General features: G+C 39.6%; 3 protein-coding genes across 9 annotated transcripts; 2 read left to right on the top strand and 1 right to left on the bottom strand.

Moving 5' to 3' along the window:
- Positions 1-368: 368 nt before the first annotated feature.
- Positions 369-2,345, top strand: LOC116425583 (uncharacterized). Its single transcript, XM_031973518.2, has 4 exons — positions 369-672; positions 753-1,605; positions 1,681-2,088; positions 2,157-2,345. The coding sequence occupies exons 1-4, from the start codon at positions 541-543 to the stop codon at positions 2,183-2,185; spliced, it is 1,422 nt and encodes a 473-aa protein (XP_031829378.1). The 5' UTR covers positions 369-540; the 3' UTR covers positions 2,186-2,345.
- Positions 2,346-2,931: 586 nt separating this feature from the next.
- On the top strand, positions 2,932-16,051 carry Ufd4 (ubiquitin fusion-degradation 4-like). Of its 7 annotated transcripts, none has more exons than XM_076371065.1 (22): positions 2,932-3,213; positions 3,817-3,862; positions 3,966-4,105; positions 4,188-4,422; positions 4,493-4,833; positions 4,902-5,955; positions 6,171-6,293; positions 7,081-7,477; positions 7,708-7,743; positions 7,948-8,211; positions 8,296-9,756; positions 9,832-10,118; positions 10,280-10,540; positions 10,627-10,828; positions 11,000-11,200; positions 11,326-11,582; positions 11,708-11,866; positions 11,945-12,160; positions 12,233-12,477; positions 12,561-13,131; positions 13,235-14,271; positions 14,381-16,051. In XM_076371065.1, exons 3-22 carry the CDS (start codon positions 3,966-3,968, stop codon positions 14,661-14,663), a joined length of 7,770 nt encoding a protein of 2,589 aa, XP_076227180.1. In that variant the 5' UTR covers positions 2,932-3,213; positions 3,817-3,862; the 3' UTR covers positions 14,664-16,051. The 7 variants fall into 7 exon arrangements, with proteins under 7 accessions (XP_076227180.1, XP_031829370.1, XP_031829374.1 ...); XM_031973510.2 differs by having other exon boundaries at positions 11,696-11,866; XM_031973514.2 differs by lacking the exon at positions 11,000-11,200 and having other exon boundaries at positions 11,696-11,866.
- Positions 16,035-18,781, bottom strand: Mdh1 (malate dehydrogenase 1). Its single transcript, XM_031973519.2, has 6 exons — positions 18,646-18,781; positions 18,206-18,328; positions 17,579-17,774; positions 17,005-17,327; positions 16,548-16,925; positions 16,035-16,462 (listed from the first exon to the last, which is right to left on the bottom strand). Exons 2-6 carry the CDS (start codon positions 18,206-18,208, stop codon positions 16,361-16,363), a joined length of 1,002 nt encoding a protein of 333 aa, XP_031829379.1. The 5' UTR covers positions 18,209-18,328; positions 18,646-18,781; the 3' UTR covers positions 16,035-16,360.
- Positions 18,782-18,820: the final 39 nt, after the last annotated feature.

The following is an 18,820-nucleotide window of genomic DNA, read 5'->3' as shown; positions in this document are numbered from 1 at the left end:
TGAAATACTGATAATAAAACCAGTGAATTTTTTACTACTGGAGAGTAGTAGAAGTGAATGTAGAATGTGGGAATTTAATTTGACTGTGGATGCAATCAAATGCTTTCACACGAAATCTTTTAATTGATGAATGATGGTTACGTTCAGAACTGATAAAAAATAGATTGCGACACTTGCACGTGTAGATAATGTAGGTGGTTTCTAGAACATGTATGATAAAACAGTGTAGACATGTTCTGGCTGGTGATATTAATTACTGTTGGTAATTATTTTTAACTGACGATAATGCAGTTATTTGAAGCAATTGTTATTTTAGATATATAGATTGCTGCAAGATGTCGCCACCGGACATCCGATTCGCGGCTTTTCTACTTCCTTGTTGACAAGGAATCCACGCGAGAATTTGTCGCTTGTTCATTTCAATTTTATTTGTCACTATCATATATCTTTGTAAAGTTCAATAAGCTTACATAAGAGATAGAAAAGTACGTCGTTTGATGATTATCCTTAAACCATTTATTTATACTAGCGAGGCTTTGAATGATGGAAAATTCAAAGGGAGAAAAGAGGGTAACATTAGACGATTCCGACACGCAATCGCTGGAGCCGATTTTAGTAAGGCTTGATAAACAGGGTTGTGCTCCTCATGACATTCGTATTGATAAAAATGAGGTACAGAATAAAATCTCTGTAACGTAACGTCTTACCGTTCTTCTGCGCCCATTATTAATGAAATTTGTAATCTTTAATAGTTCAGAATAGGTCGTGGGAGAGACAATGATGAGATTATTTTGGATACTATGATATCCAGGAGGCACTGTATCTTAAGATGCGAAGGGAACGAGGAATGGACTATTAAAGATATAAGTTCCTCGACTACATTTATCAATGATGTACCTCTTACGTCGGGAGTAAGCCAAAGAATCATTCATGGGGATATTATACAATTTAGTTCGTGTGACCGATTCAGATACACGTTCACTCTTGTTCCCAAAGAAGAGCATAGAACAAAAAAACCTAGATTAGATGTACAAATATTTGATAATGTACTTATAGAGCAAAAAACATTTGCGGAGAGTCAGGAATGTCAGAAGAGAGTCCTCAAAGATAAGTTACAAACAAAGCAAAAAGAACAAGATGTATTGAAGCAACAATTGGAGCAGCTTTTAAAGCAGCAATGTGTTGCAAGAGAAAATACAGATGATCTGAAAAAACAAATTGTAATACTAGAAAGTAATATAGAGAAAGGTAACATTCAAGAGCAACATTTGCACCAAATGTATGCTGAATTATTAGAAAAATTAGAAAATGAAAGAGTGCAATTCGAGGAAAGATTAGATAGTGAAAGACAAAAATGGCAAGAAGCATTGAATGTGAGCAAACAGGAGAAAGAGACATTAGAAATGAAAATGAGGGAACAGATGGAAAAGTGGAGGGAAGAGCAACAAGCTGAATGGAAAAGTGTTATGGAAAATAGAGTTAAAGAAGAGAAAAATATACAGGCTCAGTTGTTAAATGAAAAAACATTTTTGGAAGAGAAGTTAAAAGAAACAGAAAAAGCTTTGAAAGAAAAAGAAGCTAAAGTTGAAATACCACAGGCTAATGGTATTATCATTTATGTTATTGTTGAAAGCATTAAATGATTAAGTAACATGCCATACATTAAATTTTTATTTGCAGTTGCAGGCCCTTCTGATGCCAATGATAGCTGTATATTTTTAGAAATTGTAAATGATACAGCAATTATTTTAGACACAATAGACCTAACACTTCCAACTCAAATTACTGTAGACACAGAGGAGAAAGAAACTGTAATCGATAAAGTTACCAATATAATGGATGAACAGTTAACTTGTAGCATATGCTCAGAGTTATTTGTAAAAGCAACAACATTAAATTGCATGCACACATTCTGTCATCATTGTATTCATACATGGAATAAAAAGAAAAAAGAATGCCCTGTCTGCAGAGCACCAGTGGCATCCATGAATAGGTCCATAGTTCTTGATAATTTTATTGAAAGTATGTTAGAAAATTTACCTACTACATTTAAAGAAAAACGGAAAGAAATCATAGCAGAAAGAAAAGGTAAAATTGCAAATAATTAGTTTAATTTTGTACTCAACATTTATTCAAATATTTTATACATTTTACAGTTGTACAACGCAAAAGAAAGATTCGTTGAATTATTGCTGTAAAAGGAAGAAACAGCAAGCGTGATTCCTATTAATGTTTAAAGTCTGTTAATATTAAATACCACCAGCGTTAATATAAAATGAATTTACTAACAGTATTAGGGTAAGGTGAAAACATGAAAATACAGAAATATATTTTGTAATATAAACATTTCTTAAAAAAAGTATATCGATATTATTATTACTTCCTCCTTATTAACATTGATACGTTCTATTTACAAAAACAATGACATTTAAATGTTTCTGGAAGGTACGATTCCAAGTAGAATAACGAAGCGACATCTCTAGGCAAACGGTTCAAACGCTACCAATAACACTTACATTGTAAGTTGTATATTTCAATATAAATTATTTATTTCCTTATATGTACTACAAATTCTGAAAAAACAACGATGCATTTCTTTCATCGACTAAAGTATTAAGTAAGAAATAGATAATTATTTCCATTCATAATTTCTCGATCTGCATCTTGCTGCTATGATTATAGAGCGCATGCAAATCGCACAGCGCTGCAAATTGGTCATAAAGTACCATATCACCGAGAAGAGTTTCTATTTTACTTACACACAGAAACGTAATATTATCTTATAAAAATGTTGAATTAAAATTACAAAAAATACATTTCATGTATTTCCTTCTTAAATCTCCAAATAAACGCGAATAAAATTCAGATTTCGCTCTTTCCTGTTTAGTTGTGAAGCATATCGCTGGTAGCGCTACGAATGTTCAGCTTTTTACGCAGAATTACCTGTCTATAATTATCTGTGGTTGTGACACCGAACTATACCCTGAACGTCGCGTAAATGGCGAAATACAATATACGACGACACTAGGGCAAAGTGAGATCTTTTCGTTCGGTGGTGTGGTTTGTCGGTCCGTTGGTCCGATTAGACTTTCGTGTCGCTAACGGACCAAGCACGACGACACGGTTACGTTGTTTTTCGCAGTGGGAAAACGACACGTCTTTGGAAGGATGGCGACCTGACCCCTTCCGAATAATGGAATACTGTGCACAACGGTACGTTACCCGTAAGCAGGTCGTATTTACCGAACTATACGCAATTATTTTTCTATGTGTGTGGGAATTCAGGGTATGCACCTGCACGGCAACAGCTATCCCTCCGAAACCTCTGAAGGTTACATGATGTTATTAAAGACACTATCACGCGTTCAGCCGTCGTCATGACAAATTTTTTTCCACCTGTCTTTGTGCCTCGACGACAGTATACAGCTTCGCGATATCGGATCTGAAACCACGTGTCTCTATTTGTTGCATCGGTGAACGTTCTCGAATTGATCCATTAGCGCAATCGTCCCTTATCAAGATTATTTACATGCCTGAAATATTCTAGCAGTCATGTTTCGCGAGGCATAAAGAAACATGGAAGGGAGAATACTACTGTCAATGGAATTCTTAATATAGATGTTTTAGGGGACTGTTTGTGCATTTATGTTTGTCATCTTTGCAAGCTATCAATAGTCTTTGTATGAACTATGTACGACTTGTATTGACACCTTTTGATGACATAAAAATTTAATTTTTTTAATGGAATTAGTATTGGCTCGAATAACATTGTATGATTAGTAAATTTCTAAGCTTATTCCTTTATGTTGGTTTCAGATTGTCAGTTTAAAATACGTTCAATTGGTGCTATTAAACTTACAAGGTGAGTTCAATTGATACGCTTAATCTTATGATGATTTTACATTATATTTATATATACATATATTCTTATAAAATTTAATTTTTCTGGTTCTGTTCAAATATAGATGGCTGATGTTGATCCTGAAACTTTGTTAGAGTGGCTCAGTATGGGCCAAGGAGATGAGAGGGACATGCAGTTAATTGCCTTGGAGCAGTTATGCATGTTACTCCTCATGTCTGATAATGTTGATCGATGCTTTGAATGGTATATCACAAATATTAAATATAAATTATCTTTCATTAACAAACCAGTGTATTAAACAAACAATCTATTATTTGCATTACAGCTGTCCACCACGCACATTTCTCCCTGCATTATGTAGAATTTTTTTGGATGAACTTGCACCGGATAGTGTCTTAGAAGTGACTGCTCGAGCCATCACGTATTACTTGGACGTTTCTGCAGAATGTACACGCAGAGTAGTAGCAATGGAAGGTGCTGTGAAAGCAATTTGCAGTCGCCTATCCGGTGCTGGATTAGGTTCCAGGACTAGTCGGGATTTGGCTGAGCAGTGCATAAAGGTATTGAATGATTCCACCATTAGTATATAATATAATATTCAAACTATATATAATATTGTTGTTACCTTAGGTATTAGAACTGGTTTGCGCAAGGGAAGCTGGTGCTGTATTTGAAGCTGGTGGCCTTCCATGTGCCTTGTGCTTTATTCGAGAGCATGGAGCTCGTGTCCACCGAGACACCCTACATTCTGCAATGGCTGTAGTTACCCGTCTTTGCGGGAAAGTAGAACCGCAAGATAAATCATTGCCGGATTGCGTTGAAGCTTTATCAACATTACTTAGACACGAGGATGCACATGTTGCCGATGGAGCGCTTCGATGTTTCGCATCACTTGCTGATCGGTTTTCAAGGCGAAATACAGACCCTGCTCCTTTAGCATGTAATGGATTAGTTTCAGAACTTTTACATAGGTATGTTTTCCTAATAGTTAGAATTAGTAAATTATACATGTTGCTATAATTAAAATTTTCCTTTATAGGCTGTCGAATGCAGCAGGACCTGGTACATCAGTGGCAGCAACTTCCGGGAATCCAAAGACACCTCCGCCCTCTAGCACAGCTTCAACAATTCCAGTTCCAGAAGCAAAGTCATGTGCTTCTGTATCCACCATAATTAGCCTTTTATCAACACTTTGCAGAGGATCACCTTCTATAACCCATGATCTTTTACGTTCTGAGCTACCAGATGCAATTGAGAAAGCCTTAAAAGGGGATGAACGATGTGCTCTTGATTCTATGAGATTAGTCGATTTATTATTAGTCCTGCTATTCGAGGGAAGATCAGCATTAGGTCGCAACGCAACCGGTGGATCGTCAGGCCCGTTGTTACCACGATTGAGGCGTTTGGATAGTGCTGGGGAGAAATCTCATAGGCAACTGATAGATTGTATTCGATCAAAAGATACGGATGCTTTAATAGAGGCTATAGATTCCGGTGGCATCGAAGTGAATTTCATGGATGATGTTGGCCAAACGTTGCTTAATTGGGCATCCGCATTTGGGACTCAAGAAATGGTTGAATTTTTATGCGACAGGGGGGCGGACGTTAATAAAGGGCAAAGATCCTCTAGTTTGCACTATGCCGCGTGCTTCGGAAGACCTGCTATCGCTAAAGTGTTACTTAAGCATGGGGCAAATCCAGATTTAAGAGACGAAGACGGGAAAACGCCATTAGACAAAGCCAGAGAACGAGTGGACGAGGGGCACAGGGAAGTGGCAGCTATATTGCAATCTCCTGGGGAATGGATGTTACCAAACCAAGAGCACAGAAAACCAGAAACGGAATCAGAATTCACAGAACCGAAAGGTGATCCTGAGATGGCGCCAGTTTATCTAAAACGATTATTACCGGTATTTTGTGCAACGTTTCAGTCGTCTATGTTACCCAGTGTTAGGAAAGCCAGTTTAAGTTTAATTAGAAAGATGGTGCATTATATACAACCAGATCTACTTGTTGAAACATGTGGTTCTGATAGTACAGGAGATTGCGGCGCTATGCTTGTAGAGGTGATCGCCAATGTACTAGATAACGAGGTAAGTCTAGGACATGTAATATTTATACGTATATACATATCTATATATTCAGAATATTATCTTTTATATATTTCTTTAGGTCCTATTTACATATAAACAAGTTAAGTTACTATTTCAGGACTAGTTAATAACGTATTTTGTATACCTCAGTACTCATGCAGGCAGGCAGGCAGCCAAACAGACAATTCTAGTGATTTAGTTAAGACTGTTCACAGGAGCTTGAGTTAAAAACACCATCACCACCACCTCCGCCTCTCAAGCCGTATATTGGCCCAAAATTGCGTTGCCTCTCATCGCGCAAGTCTTCCAGTCCCCTGAACTACATTGTTGATAAGACGGTAACGTCTAATTCTATATTTGCCAATCGCTAGTTGGAAGACCCTTTGTGTACCCCATATGCTACTCGTGATACCCCTAAATTTTTTTTTTCTCTGATTTGATTAATAACTACGCAAATATTTCATTAACATATTGCATTCATTATATGATTTATATAAGGCGTGATGTCTAACATACGTAAGCATGTCTTACTTCTATTCTGACAAAACGTTCGTTTTCGTGTAAATATATTTTGCGTCACTATAAAAAAAAAAAATATCCACAATATGGAGTGGAGACTTTTTTTAGCTATATGCATTAATATTTATACATGGCCCAACGAGCAATTTATATTTTAGCACAGAACGTGACATAAGAGGACAGTTAGGGCAAGAAGTTCTAAAAAAGTTTTTCAAAATGAAAGTTGTTCAGAGGTATTCAGTGAATGGAGAGTGGAGTTTGTTGTACAGAATAGGTATATGTAACGAAGGATTCGATGTAAAGCTGGTTGTCCACTTCTGTCGACTGTCTGCCTGCTGCTGATGGGATTAATGGGCATTATTTGCTTGTAATTTCATTGAAATCGCGTAATCGTTTTGTTGATAAATCAAATTGTGCCGTTCTATTGGTGTTACATACTCAATGAGACAACCACAGACAATCTGTAGAAACTTGTGTAGTACTCACTTTTGCATTAAATCAAGAAAGAAGGACCAGAAATATCTGTTTAATTTAACCGGATTCTGATTTCGATTGGCATTACTGTTACTAAACCGTTCCTTTTTTTTTTTATTTTAATCTGAATAGGAGGACGAAGATGGACACTTAGTGGTTTTGCAAATGATACAAGATTTGATGATAAAAAGCAAAGATGAGTTTCTAGAACATTTCGCTCGTTTGGGAGTCTTTTCGAAAGTTGCTGCGCTAGCTGGGCCGAAAGAAAATACACCTGAACCGGAAGCGGAATCAAATCAATCCGGGGAAGAGCAGAGAATGGAAGATGCAAGAGAACTTTTAGTCGGGAGAGCTTATCATTGGAGAGATTGGTGTATCTGCAGAGGACGTGATTGTTTGTACGTCTGGTCTGATGCAGCTGCCTTAGAATTATCAAACGGAAGCAATGGATGGTTTCGGTTTATACTTGATGGGAAACTGGCAACAATGTATTCCAGTGGAAGCCCCGAAGGAGGAACAGATACGTCAGGTGTGTTTTTTCCTTCCTATGACATCAACATCAAAATTCATCACGTCTTGTCCATCTTGCCATTGTCTTTCTTGTTGAAGTGTTCCCTCACCTCCTTTACACCCTTCGCGCCAAATAAGTTTGGCTCTGTTCAAATTCACTTCTTATTTATGTTATATCTTGTTCATTTGTGATTAACTTCCGCGAGGGGAATAGTTTAGTAAATAACTGGTTTTACTAACTGCCTACAGGAAAAGGGAGGAACACTGAGTCGCTTACCACCGAAGGTAGGTACATACATGTTCGGCTCTCCTAGTTGTGCACGCTGTCCTAACCTTCAATGTAAATCATCAGTCGCATGCATGACAAACTCCTTTATTTCTGCATGACCTGAAACATTCTCTGCCATAACATTATTCGGTTCATTCGATATCTTCGCACCAACTGTGGCCAGATTGACCGTATAAATCACTGGGACGTATACATTGCAGAGAACCGTGGCGAATTCTTGGAGAAATTGCAAAGAGCTCGTAGTCAAGTGAAACCAAATTCTGTGAGTCAGCCTGTTCTGTCGCGTCCTGGTACAACCCGGCTGATCGTGGGGAATTGGGCATTATCCAGTAGAAGAGAAAGCGTACTGGGCATACATAACAGCGACAGTTTGCAGGTAACCATTTTAAGAGAGGATTTGCCAGGATTTATTTTTGAGTCAAATCGGGGTACAAAGCATTCCTTCACGGCAGAAACAAGCTTAGGTAAGTGAGCAGACAATTTCTGTTGACAATATCTGACTCTAATTAATTACTGTATTATTTAATCTCATCTGTATTCATTTTCAGGCCCAGAATTTTCAGCTGGCTGGGCAGGCAAAAGAGGAAAGAGATTGAGATCCAAGATAGAAGCCATTAAACAAAAAGTTAAAATGCAAGCTCAGGACATTTATGAGCGATATTTCAAAGCTGCCCAGGCTCAGCCGCGCGGAGTGGTTGCTAAGTTGGGAGCCATTGTCAATCAGATAGAAAAGGCTTGTCAGAAGCAACAGTCTGGGAACCGAGAATGGCGTAACATATTGCAAAGTGCGCTAGAGGAACTGAAACTTTTATTAAACGAAGAGGGGAAAGTCTCCGCGTACGAGCTGCATTCTAGTGGCTTAGTTCAAGCGTTACTCGTTCTATTAGCAGCTCCGCCGGGGCCGCAGCCGCCGACATTAAGAGCGACCAAGCTCAGAATGCAACGAATAGCAGTATTTAAAAGTTGCTTCCACGCAGCGGATGTGAATAAGGAGCATAACTCGGCTAAGATTCTAGTTCATAAATTAGTTTCGGTCTTAGAGTCCATCGAGAAATTACCGGTCTACTTGTACGATACACCAGGCTCTGGCTATGGCTTGCAGATTCTGACCAGAAGACTGCGCTTCCGGTTGGAAAAAGCGGCCGGAGAAAGCTCCCTGATAGACAGGTCTGGTCGCAGCTTAAAAATGGAGCCGTTGAGTACCATACAACAATTAGAGAATCATTTACTAAGGATGGTAGCTAAACAGTGGTACGATCACGATAGATCCACATTTACATTTGTAAAGAAACTGAAGGAGGGTAATAAAATTACATTTAAATATCAATACGACTTCGATGAGAATGGCTTGCTGTACTGGATCGGTACGAATGCGAAAACTTGTTCCGAATGGGTGAACCCCGGTCAGTACGGCTTGGTCGTCGTCACGTCCAGCGACGGAAGAAACTTGCCTTACGGCCACCTCGAAGACATTCTGAGCCGCGATCCGTCCGCGTTAAATTGTCACACGAACGACGATAAGCGTGCCTGGTTTTCCATTGACTTAGGAGTCTGGATCATCCCAAGTGCTTACACACTGAGACACGCGAAAGGCTACGGTAGAAGCGCTCTGCGAAACTGGCTGTTCCAGGCCTCTAAAGACGGTGTAACTTGGACGAATCTTTACGCTCACGTTGACGACACGTCGTTGAATGATCCTGGCAACACAGCCACTTGGCAGTTAGAACTGCCGACGGATGAGACCCAAGGCTGGCGTCATCTGCGGTTGCAACAAATTGGAAAGAACTCCTCCGGGCAAACGCATTATTTGTCCGTGTCTGGATTCGAAGTTTATGGTGAAGTTACCGGGGTATGTGAAGACTTGGGTCGCGCTGCTAGGGAGGCTGAAGCCGGAATCCGAAGACTGAGAAGATTTATCAAATCCCAAGTACTGCGTCACTTAGTCGCGGGTGCTAGAGTCGCTAGAGGCTTGGATTGGAAGTGGAGGGAGCAGGATGGCGTACCGCAAGGTATTGTTGCATCCTAAGTAATTCGTTTAATGTCGCTACCCTTCGGGCTAACAAGTTGTATCTTTGTTGTCTCAGGTGAAGGTACTGTAACAGGAGAATTGCATAATGGTTGGATAGACGTAACGTGGGATCACGGCGGTTCCAATTCGTACAGAATGGGCGCAGAAGGAAAATATGATTTAAGACTTGTCGGTGCAGGTTTCGATACAGATAACGGGGCGAAAGGCAAGACTGGTGCTGGCGTGTTAACGGGACGAAAATCTAGCAGTACTCCCAGTTTACCGGATTGCACTGACACTGTGATGCGGGGCTCGGTGGCGTCTACGGATCAGGCTGCGAGCGCGGATAATCTGGCAGCTAAGGTACAGTCGAGATTCCGTTGTATACAGCTAGAAGTGTGTTTTTTTCTAATTGTTGTTCGTACAAAGGCTTGAGGTATTGTTACTTATCGACATGTATTGATTAATGTAGAACCTCGTACACTTGTTTAAAGTAGCTTCAATTTTGTCTTTTTTACGAGCAGGAGTCCGCTGAATCGATAGCAGAGAGTGTGTTGTCGGTTGCTCGTGCTGAAGCGGTTGTCGCTGTAACCGGCGAAGGTGGAGCAAACTCGACAAGCGAATTGTCCGTTGTGTTACATCCAAGGCCTGACACTACTGTGACAAGTGATCTGGCAACAATCGTTGAGAGTCTTGCGCTTAACACTGACTGTTCCACCAACAGTAACAGCAATCGTGCATCTAGTAGTTCGAAACCATTGCTTACCACTGTGCGAGGGAACAAGGTGTGGCACTTACATAATTATCAATGAAGTATATATGATACATTGTATAGCGTTTATACTAATTCTCTATTCGAATACACTTACAGCCAGTGACAAGCTTACTCGAAGCTGCTGAAGCACTGGACCGTGTCAGAGAAGGAGCTGACAGGCTACGCAATAATACTAATAGCTTTTTAAGTGGAGAGTTACTTAGTTTAGTGCCCGTTAGAATTAGCGTGTCAGGCGAGTCGGAGGAGAATTCGTTGAGGATAAAACCTGTTCAAAGACATCACTTCGCGGTTGCAGATGGTATGGCAATAGCATAATTTCCATTGCCTTCTTCTCATTGTCTGAGCAGAAATAATCGTAGAAACTAATGATTTATACTGCTATCCCCTGAAGCACGTGTAGCTTACTCGTGTAAAACTCCATACGACTCCCTGCGTTTTTAACTCACCTGTTACATTTTCACTGAACTAGCTACCAAAGAATGCAGTCGGGACAAAGAAGCTAGCTCATCTACGCAAAACACAACTGGAGGATGTCCTGTTGTCGTGACCAATCCCATGTCCGTGTCTGTCCCCAACCTCGCTTGTTCAGACGCTAGCAATACTTTGGAACCAACTACTGCTACTGGTTTATTGGGTACTTTTAACGCAATGACTCGGAGGCGTACATTTGGTTAGTGTTCGTGAAATATTGCTAGAGAATATTCAGATTGTTTCACTACTATTAATTGTCGTTCATTTCTTAATTATCGTCGAGTATCATTCATGACATCATACTAACAAAGCGTACTCTCTTAGGACCTACAGGCGGACCACATATTGCTTCTAATTCCAATACTGGTTCAAATTCCCGCGGACCTAATTCTGTGTCAAGCTTAGTTCGTCTTGCCTTGAATCCCAATTTCCCCGGTGGTTTGTTAAGTACCGCGCAAAGCTATCCGAGTTTGACCAGTAGCGGCCAAGTGGCAGGCAGCGGTGTCACGACGACGACAGGGGCCGGCTTAGGACAAGCGCTCACAATGTCACTGACCAGTACGAGCAGCGACAGTGAACAGGTAAACATTTGATGTGCATTTCAAATGATCTCATTCGAACATTTTTTAACACAATTATTTGCGTATATAAGATCAAACATTAAGTGTATGATTTTATATAATGTAATACGCAGTTATTGCTACAGGTGAGTCTCGAGGACTTCCTGGAGTCGTGCGGAGGAGTTGCAAGTTCTAGCGCCAGTGGAGCGAGGATAATTAACAGACCAACTCTGGTGACAGAATTGGAGGACGACGAGGACGTCGCTCTCGAGGAAGAAGAGGATAACGATGATCATGATCAAGAGGTAGGTTCATAAACATACAATCCACTAACATAGCCATGGTATAATTTTGAATCATTTTTATTTCTTATATCTGCTTAGGAGGATGATGAAGAGAACGAAGAGGAAGGTGACGTCTGTGAAGGAGATTACGAAGAAGTAATGGTACACCGCAATTTATTAGCAACATTTATGGAAGAAGAAGCTTCTCAGAGTAGCAAGAGTCGCGCTTGGGACGACGAGTTCGTCTTGAAGCGTCAATTCTCAGCCTTGATTCCTGCTTTCGATCCTCGACCCGGTCGAACAAATGTTAATCAAGTCAGTATAAATAATTACAGCCCACGATCAGACGGAAATCCTTTTATTCTTATCATATAATTTTGTCGACAGACAACAGACTTAGAAGTTCCACCACCTGGCAGCGAAACTCAGTCCAGTGCTCGCGTAGGCTCGTTGCCAATGCCTAGGCTTTCCTTAACGTTGAAGGGTCCGGGTCTTCCGGGTGTGCCAGATGTTGAACTGCCACTTATAGAACCCCATGCCACTATCTTCCAAGCGGTGCAGGAGCTAATGCAGTTAACCGAATTAGGAAGTCGACAGGAGAAGCTGAAAAGAATATGGGAACCAAATTATACGTATGTATTTAACACCTTAACGTGGCATCTTAATCAGAAGCATACAATTCCGAATACTTGACCTTCTTGTGTCTCATTTATAGAATAATATACAAAGAATCCAGGGACGAAGAGTCATCGGGAAGAGCAACGCCAATCGTGACACTGTACTCCCGCAACGCTACCCAGAATTCATCGGTGTGCACCGTGGAAGACGTTCTGCAACTTCTAAGGCACGTTTACGTATTGAGCACGACTCGCGACGACGGTAAACACATAGAGAGCGAAGAGTCCGAAGAGTCGACGTGTTACGTTCACCCCGATGACTTCACCTCGAAGAAAATTACGAACAAGATAGTCCAACAGATACAAGACCCGTTGGCCTTAGCTGCCGGAGCATTGCCGAACTGGTGCGAAGAGCTCGCTAGAAGTTGTCCATTTTTGCTACCTTTCGAGACCAGGCGACTGTACTTCAGTTGCACCGCTTTTGGGGCGTCACGGTCGATCGTGTGGCTTCAGACGCAGAGGGATGCCGTTCTAGAAAGACAAAGAGCGCCTGGGCTGAGTCCCCGACGCGATGATAGCAATGAGTTTCGCGTAGGCAGGCTTAAACACGAAAGAGTCAGTGTACCTAGGGGAGAGAAATTATTAGACTGGGCAGAACAAGTACTAAAGGTAAAGTTAATCTTGATTTATCAGCTCTAATGGTATTCGCTTTTTACGTAGTCGTTATTAATCTTCATAAATCTTCCTCGTGACATCTCATTCGTCATTGCAGGTACACGCAAGTCGGAAGAGCATACTAGAAGTAGAATTCGTTGGCGAAGAGGGAACCGGTCTCGGACCGACATTAGAATTTTTCGCATTGGTCGCCGCAGAACTGCAGCGCAAAGACTTAGGTCTGTGGTTGTGCGACGACGAGGAAACTCCCGAGACGGAACAGACCAGAGTTTCCGGTGACCAGGTCCGACCCGCAGGGTATTACGTGACACGACCGAGCGGACTGTTCCCTGCCCCTCTGCCGCAGGACTCCGCCGCTTGTGATCGTGCCGTTCGATACTTTTGGTTCTTGGGTGTGTTCCTGGCGAAAGTTTTGCAGGATAATAGATTGGTAGATTTACCGTTGTCCCGTCCTTTCTTAAAGTTAATGTGTCACGGAGACATTACGAACAACGTGAACGAAAAGATCGGCCTGTCCGGTGTTACTCAAGAGAGCATGTCGTCCAGCATGTCGAGTAGTTTTATATCGGAGGAGGGCGAAGCGGACGCTGCGTACTCTTCGTTCGTGCCCTCCCCTTGGTACGCCGGTCTACTGGACATAGAGGATCTCGTACTCGTAGACCCAGTGAGAGGCGACTTCCTCAAAGAGATACAGACAGCCACCGCTAAGCGCGACAGAACTTTCTCGGACGGTCGCAGTTCCGCGGACGAAGAGACGTCTCTGAACATCACTCATCCGTCTGGCATGTCTGTGCCCATCGAAGATCTGGCTTTAACCATGACTTACTCTCCTAGTTCTAAAGTTTTCGGACACGATCAGGTCGAATTAGTTGACGGCGGTGCCGAGGTTACAATCACTATGGATAACGCAAGGGAATATGCGGACTTGACGAATAACTATTGCCTCGACCGAGGTATCGCCAGGCAACTGGAGTCATTCAAATCCGGTTTCTCGAAGGTCTTCCCAATGGAGAAACTCCATGCTTTCAGTCCTGAAGAGATAAGGGCGATGCTCTGTGGTGAACAAAATCCACAGTGGACCAGAGAAGATTTGCTCAATTACACCGAGCCTAAGTTGGGTTACACAAGAGAAAGGTGAATATTGGTTGAGATTACATTGTGACACGTAGTTTGTGTTATTGTTATTTGAATATGGTATTTTATGTGGAGGGAGAGAATGAATCTCTGACATTTTCTGTTACAGTCCTGGATTCCAGAGATTCGTGAACGTTCTAGTTTCGTTGACCGGCCCAGAAAGGAAGGCTTTCCTACAATTCGCGACTGGATGTTCAGCTTTACCTCCCGGTGGATTATGTAATTTGCATCCGAGATTGACTGTGGTGAGAAAAGTGGACGCTGGTTCAGGTGGTTATCCCTCCGTTAACACCTGTGTTCATTATTTAAAATTACCGGAGTATCCCACCGAAGAGATACTTAAGGAGAGACTCTTGGCTGCAACTAGGGAAAGAGGATTTCATTTAAATTAATCTCGTTTCTGGTCTGGCAAGGAACTGTTTGCGACAAACAGAACCAGAAAAGCACCCGCTCTCGAAGTGTGCGTATCGAACTTTGCTTCACAGATTGAATCGTGTGATCTAATGCACGAGAGCAAAGTCTGGCCTTGATGTTATTCGAAGAAAAAACCTAAAATAATTGTCCAATAGGAGTCGGTACAGGTTTAAAAGAATCAGCATACGACCTGGAACGGAAACGCATAATAAAGCGTTTAGATATCGCTTAAATAAAATAATAGTTATCGGCGTAACGTGAATAGTCTAAGCGTAATGTTATGTTTCAAATTTAGCGTTCAAATTTGTACGTTTTAAATGATCTGTAATGTAACAAATAGTATCAAACTATGCTGTTCACAACACCTTGTTGTTCGTGTAATATCTTTTAATAATGAAGCAACCATTTTTTAATATACTACCATAATATTTGCTACATAATTACATCCTGATTTATATATACAAATATGTATATCTAACAACGCGTATAAATGAGAAACAGGATCAACTCGATAATTTATCAGATTTGCCGTAAGTTTTTCGTTCCAGGTGGTGGTCATATGATACGATGACGAATTTTGTCCAATACAATAGAAATTGTATTTTCTCAAGAAATGTAATACACACGAGTGTTTTCAAGTATATTTGCTGTCCTTGTGGAACAAGAACTTTACAGTTCCTCCATATAGAACGAATGTTCATACTGTCTTCTTTGTGAAGTATTGTTGTGCTTGGAAAGTGATTCATGTTGTAAGAAAAAGAGGCTCCCTTGATGAAAATTTCTATTTTCTTTATCAAAATGCCTCTAACGGTACACAACACACGCGCGTGCGCGCTCGTATACACATACACACACGTATTACACGTACACACGTCGTTATTGAAACGCACGAAGAACAGTGTAAATCAAAATTGCCCTGTGCAAAGTGCTAAGTTTTTTATTGGTCACAATGGAAACGATGTATTTTAGCATCTAGACCAATTTTCACAGCTTCAAATGTTTGTCCCTTTTAATCGAATATATCAGCGCATCACTAACAAAACAGGCAAAGAACAAAAAAAGAGAGAAACAAGGAAAAGTGGAGAAGCGTTTTGACGAAAAGCGTTCACGAAGACTTTGCAAGCTGAGCACTCTGCATCTTTGTACAATATGCTACTTAATGCTCACTCGATAATTATAATTATAGGCGGAAATCAGTATCCTTGTAATAATAGTGTCTAGAAGAAAAGATATGAAAATAATATAAATGTGAGAAAAGATTGATTAATGATATCGATATGAGGAATAGTTACTATTACTGTAATATAAATTATTATTGATTCTTGGGGAAAAGAATAAAAGAGAAAAAAAACGTTATAAAGTATAACATGTTTTTCAACGTAATTTGTTACATATTTTATACAGTTTATGAATATAAACGTATGTATTTAACAATTCCATTGCCCTTTAAAAAAGATATGCATATCACTAGATCTCATATAATGTACGACCTACGAATACCACTAATATATAATGTACACAGATCCATTGGTGTCCTTTTTGAAGGCTTCATAAGATCAAGGTTTATATTTCCGGTGTGATTTATGTATATTATGCAGAGAACATTCATTTTTTTTTTTTACAGTTTCGCCGATTGATGTAGGGGATTCTCAGGATTATAGTTTTCCGATCGTAGTCACTTGCTTTGTAATACAGTGTTTGCTTCAGCGCGTTCTTCTTCTAATTCGCTAGCCGTAGCAGTCAACTTGGACCTTGCAAAGTCGTTAATTGGAAGTCCCTGGAAGTTTATTATAAATATCATGTACCTTTTTATTTTTAAAATATATAGTTGAATGTTAGATAATATAATATTAAGTGCTTACTTGTACAATTTTATATTGCTTGTTTTCTATGGTTACTGGAAAAGAGAATACAATATCCTTTGGAATTCCATAGCTGCCATCAGACAGGACACCCATGCTGACCCATTCTCCTGGGTTGGTACCCATCCACCAATCTCTCATGTGATCACCAGCTGCTTTGGCAGCTGACATTGCAGATGACATTTTTCTGGCAGCTATCACAGCCGCACCGCGTTTCTGAATTGTTTCCACAAAGGTAGTTTTCAACCACTGTTCATCATTTACAGCTGATGGTACTGGCTTGGTGCCAGATGAAAGAGTTACAGAAGCATGTGCAGCATCAGGGAATTGAGTTGAGCTATGGTTACCCCATATAATTACTTTCTTCACTTTATCAACCTGTTTGCAAATGTAAATTTAAGTAAAACCATATGTTCTATCTAATATATATATATATATATTGTAACATTAAATCTACCTGTACACCCAATCGTGCTGCTAAAGCTGCTTGAGCACGATTTTGGTCCAATCTAGTCATGGCAGTAAAGTTTTCTTTTGGAATAGATGGTGCATAGTGAGAGCAAATCAATGCATTTGTATTAGCAGGATTTCCAACAACTAAAATTTTAACATCTTTTCGAGCATATTTATCCAAAGCCTCTCCTTGTACTTTAAATATTGCTACATTAGCAGCTAACAAATCTTTGCGTTCCATCCCTTCTTTTCGTGGCATTGCTCCAACCAGAAAAGCAGCAGCAACATCCTTGAAGGCTACTGCCGGATCAGCAGTTGGTACCACTTCTAAAAATGTAACATTAATGTATGCCTTTATTGTATCTAAATCTCCTTCTCTCAAAAAGGTCATATGCTTCAGTAGAGTCAACATGTTACGTAATGTCAATGTTACGTAATAAGCGCTATTTCCATATCTTGCCCAAGTAAATAAAGTAACATACTGTTCACGTATAAGTACTAATCGAGCAATTCCCATGTAATTTCATTTAGTGTATTATTATACCATTCATTAGTTGCTTAACACATAGTGTTTTTACCTCTCAAAAGAGGAAGAGCCAAATCTTGCAATTCCATGACTACCCCATCCAAAACTTTCATCATAACTGGGATATCTAATAAACGAAGATTAATTGGTTGAGTTGGACCAAAAACTGTACCAGCTGCAAGCTGGTACAGTAAGGAATAGGCAATTTGCCCTGCAGCTCCCGTAACCACCACATTAATTGGTTCAGTCTGAAAAAAGAGATAAATAATTCAACTCAATTATTAAAAATCTAGACAATTTGTTGAGTAGATTTGAATGTTCATGTAAACTCATATTTTTAACAATTAAAGAACAGCAATATATTAAATTACAGTTCATACTCATTTAAATTTGAATTTTATTTTAATACATACAGATCTAAAACTTAACAATGAATATGGTTAATACAATTTTTAATCTTTATTTAAATAATTCTATTTAATGCTGTGTAATACAGGTGGTTAAACATATGTAACATCTAAGATTAATTAAATACTATGAAAAAATAATTATAATGCTTTAAATGATACATCAAGGTCAAATGTAGGTTAAGCCACGATTGTATCGAATAAAATATGCAACATTAAAAATTGTTGATTTTTTTAAACAAAATAATAAGTCTAAGGCAGCAGTTACTTACCATCTTTCACCGGGATTCAGTATAATACTGTGAGATATCGAGATAAGGCCGAAGAAAGTGATAGAATTATCCAGAAGCACTAAGGTCGAACTGATTGGTGTAATAACATTGACAGCGACTGGTCTGGAAGATAGATTCGAATTCGAATGTTCGCGCTGGAGGCCGAATTTTATAGCGAACTTACTTCCTATTTTTTGCGAATTAAAACGCAGCAATGTTTCAATTATGTATCCGTGATTATATACGCAAAATGAGCAACGTCCAAGTATCAAAATAACGTTTAAATTATGAAGGATAATCGATATTTTATGAAAAATACTTTTTGTATATAGTCGAGCTGCTCTTTTCTTCCTTGTGCACTCTTTTTATTCGTCATACGTTTCACAAATTTAGTTTGAATTAGAGTCATTAGAGAATTCAAGTATTTGGTTTTTACTTACCATATTATTGTGTATATGCCTGCCAAGTAAGATTTTGTTGCATAATATTTACAGATATCGCATAAGAGTTCCAAAAATTTATTTAAACCTAGTATCCAATCCTAGCTTAGGATAAAGTTTCAAATATTTGCAGCTAGAGGGCCAAAAATGAAATTTGATTCTCACAAGCAGTTGC

This window comes from Nomia melanderi, chromosome 9 (assembly GCF_051020985.1).
Source record: "Nomia melanderi isolate GNS246 chromosome 9, iyNomMela1, whole genome shotgun sequence".
Taxonomy (NCBI): Eukaryota; Metazoa; Arthropoda; class Insecta; order Hymenoptera; family Halictidae; genus Nomia; species Nomia melanderi.
The sequence above is the reverse complement of the archived record's forward strand: the minus strand, read 5'-3'. Positions and strand labels throughout refer to the sequence as shown.